Genomic DNA, 3,192 nt, shown 5'->3' on the forward strand with positions numbered 1-3,192 from the left:
TGATATATTATAAACAATCAGTATGTTGGTTATTATTAATATAATAACAAGAGTTGCATTAATCCAGCAAGCATAGAAACAAACATGACTCAAGTTTTTAAAGTTAATGATGAGACATTTTTTAAAAAAAATAAAATCCCTAAATTTGGATAATATCCAAAATTGAAATCAAGATCATTAAAAAGAAAGTTTAATATTTTCTTTCCTTTCATCAACAGTGGTTGCATGACAGACGCTTCTCGCGGTCAGTGTCTGACTCATATTATTGGAGAGGCCTGGATGTCGGAAAGCTGTGGCTTCTACTGACATATTTTATGTGAACTACGTGGAACTCCCATGTCTTTGGCTCATATTCTTGACGGATCTCATGGCGACCGTCCACTAAGGTTCAAAATTGATGGGTCGAGCTCGACAATTGAAGAGGAAGGAGATCATATTATTGATCCATCCTTAAACGTGAGACAAAATTGCGTAAGGATTACAAGTGATTGCAATTGAGCTCTACCTTTTAGAAATTATGATCGACTGATATTATTCGGGATCATTATTTATCAATTGGACTTTGTGTACTCACTAATTAAATACTCCCTCTGATTATCAGTTATACCTAGAAGATGTAGCTGAATATTAGTTTTCGCTCCCAACCATTTTGGATTTCTCATTTTCATCAGAGGGTGGTGAAAATATCAAAATACCGGGAGGCAATTCATAAAACAAAGTTCATATTTTTTGGCTTATAAAATATTTTAAGATAGTTAGTGATGTTTATTTTTTTTTCATTTTTACTATATCTACGATGTCGTCATGAAATCCTCTGTATGTTATACTCCATCAATACAAGCTAATCGGACCTAACTACCTCGATTGGCTGAGAAATTTAAAAATCATTTTAAACTACGATAAAATACCATATGTGCTCAAGAAAATCCCTCCAAAAAAGGTTGCTGCCAATACCTCTGCTAAGGAATTGGCCAAGCTTGAGAAATGTTGGGACAATGATCTACAAGCAAAGATCTATATGTTGGCATCTAAGTCAAATGAGTTGCAAAGACGGTTTGAGGAATCTGTGAATGCTGCTGACATTTACGGCCACCCGCAAGAGTTGTATGGTGAACTAGCACGTCCACTAAGGCACGCTACTGTCAAAGAGCTCATTACATCACGCTTGCGAGAAGGGACTTCGGTCCATGCTCATGGAGTGAGGATGATTGATCTTATCGAGAAGTTGGTGGGCTTGGACCTTGTTATTTCGAATGAATTGTCCAAGGACATTCTATTATTGTCGCTGGCATCGTCGTCTGATGGGTTTGTGATGTACTTCAATATGAACAAATTGGAGGCCAACCTTGAAGAGTTGGTTAACATGCTTACAAGTTATGAAGTCAGCATCAAAAAAGCAGCATCAAAAAGGAAAAAACATGTTTTTCTCGTGGGTTCTTCGTTAAGGAAAAAGAAAGGCCCAAAAAGAAAGGAGAAAAAACATTCTGCTCCTTAAAAAAACCAAGTAAGAAGCATGATTCAAATACTTCTAATGGGCCCAAAACCATTTTCGGGAGTGTTACCGGGCTTCATTTGTTTATTCTAGAGCCTAAGGGGCCCAAAACCATTTTTTTCCCTTCAATTATTATTGGCCCATTAGTGCATAATTATTTTAACCCAAGCCCTACTTTGTTAAGCCCTAAACCTACCCTTGAGCAGCAGTCTTCCCTCCCTCATTTGGCAGCACCAATTCGTATTTACAACAGCCAAATCAAAAAATTTCTCACAACTTTTTAGAAAACTCATCCCCGCCTCTCTGGTGCGAGCTCTACGCAAGAATCTTCAAGTTTTTGAGCATGAAAACGCCAAGGCATGCATGGATCCCTTTTTTCTCTTCATTCATGCCAATATTATGCTGAAATATATGTAAATGCATGAGAATTTATTTATCTAACTTAGGGTTTCGTTTTTATGCAAAGATTTGAAATGAAAGTTCATCGTTTTGTTTCATTCTCATGTTTTCTTGATTATGGTGGAAGGGGATGCAAGAATTAGGAACTTAAGGGGCTGCACGTGTCGAGGATCAAGGTATGATATGTGCTAGAGTCTCGAGTTGTCGAGCTTGAGAGGGAATCATCCGAATCGAGAGCTTTGTTCAAGGTGTCGGGTAGATCGGATGATAGGAGGGAAAGCCGATGGTGCAAGGGTGGCTATAGGCCTTGGACCAGACTCTGGTGGGTCTTAATCATGTCCTGGAAGGGCTCAAACACCGCTGGTCTTGACCTTAGGGCCGCACGAGGGAGACAAGAGAAGGGAGTGTCACGATTGTGCATTTTTGGTGGCTAGAGAGTGGTTGCGACTTGAAGCATGCATGGGGCTGTGAGCTGGGGTTAGGTCGGTCCAGGAGGGTCCTAAATGGGCTAGGAAGGGCTGGTCCAAGCGGTTTAGGTCTAGGATTGATAAAACACGAGTTTAGCGCGACTAGGATTTGAGGATTAGCAAGGGCCAAAAAATCCAATAGCTTGTAGGGGATGTTCGAGGGGCTTAGTGGTCTGGTCTAGATGTTTTAAGGGCTGTTAGGAGGTGATTAAGTTGTGTTAAAAAATTGGGAAAAATTTGGTTAAGTTTTGGGTCGATTCGGGTTAAAACCGAGACCCCGGTCCAAGTTTTAAAGCGAACCATATATGTTTTGGAAGGGGCTCGAGTTTACATCTAACCCGAAACCATCTCAGGCAGCCCTAGACATTGCGCCACATGCTTACTGAAGTCTTCAGGCTGCTCGTGTTAAATGTTTTTTTAAAAAAATCTACACTGCCCATGAAAGCGATGTTGCACTTGTCTGCAGGGGGGCATTGGCGATGTCCAAAACTGTTTCAAGCAGCAACACTCAAATTTTATTTTCGTTCTTGATTTTCAAAATATTTTTTATGACACCACAATTAGTGGAACAATTTCTTATGTGGTTAGAAATATTTATAATCAACGTGATTTAAACAATTAAACAGAACAAATTATACGATTGAGAAACCTTGGCTCTTATACTATTATTAGAGTATCGTTTTCTCACACCCAATACATAGCGGAATTTTAAAAATTTTTAAATTTTTAGTTTTGATAATAAAAACTTTAATTGGGTGTCGTATGATTCTAAATCCATCCATATGACGTTTATTAAAAGTTTACATTTAATCATTAACGCTCGACACCAATGAT

The 3,192-nt window shown here is 38.8% G+C and overlaps 1 protein-coding gene across 1 annotated transcript; it reads left to right on the forward strand.

Moving 5' to 3' along the window:
• Nucleotides 1-336: 336 nt before the first annotated feature.
• Nucleotides 337-1,495, forward strand: LOC140817858 (uncharacterized). The gene is made up of 2 exons (XM_073177650.1): nt 337-456; nt 923-1,495. Exons 1-2 carry the CDS (start codon nt 337-339, stop codon nt 1,493-1,495), a joined length of 693 nt encoding a protein of 230 aa, XP_073033751.1.
• The last annotated feature ends 1,697 nt before the right edge of the window (nt 1,496-3,192 follow it).

Source organism: Primulina eburnea, chromosome 17, assembly GCF_022965805.1.
Source record: "Primulina eburnea isolate SZY01 chromosome 17, ASM2296580v1, whole genome shotgun sequence".
Classification (NCBI taxonomy): domain Eukaryota; kingdom Viridiplantae; phylum Streptophyta; class Magnoliopsida; order Lamiales; family Gesneriaceae; genus Primulina; species Primulina eburnea.

Excerpts from the sequence above, each read along its gene's own strand:
- LOC140817858 (XM_073177650.1), top strand. The coding sequence starts at position 337 with ATGTCTTTGGCTCATATTCTTGACGGATCTCATGGCGACCGTCCACTA. Across the intron at positions 457-922 it reads TTATTGATCCATCCTTAAAC|AAAATCCCTCCAAAAAAGGT; the intron begins GTGAGACAAAAT and ends TATGTGCTCAAG.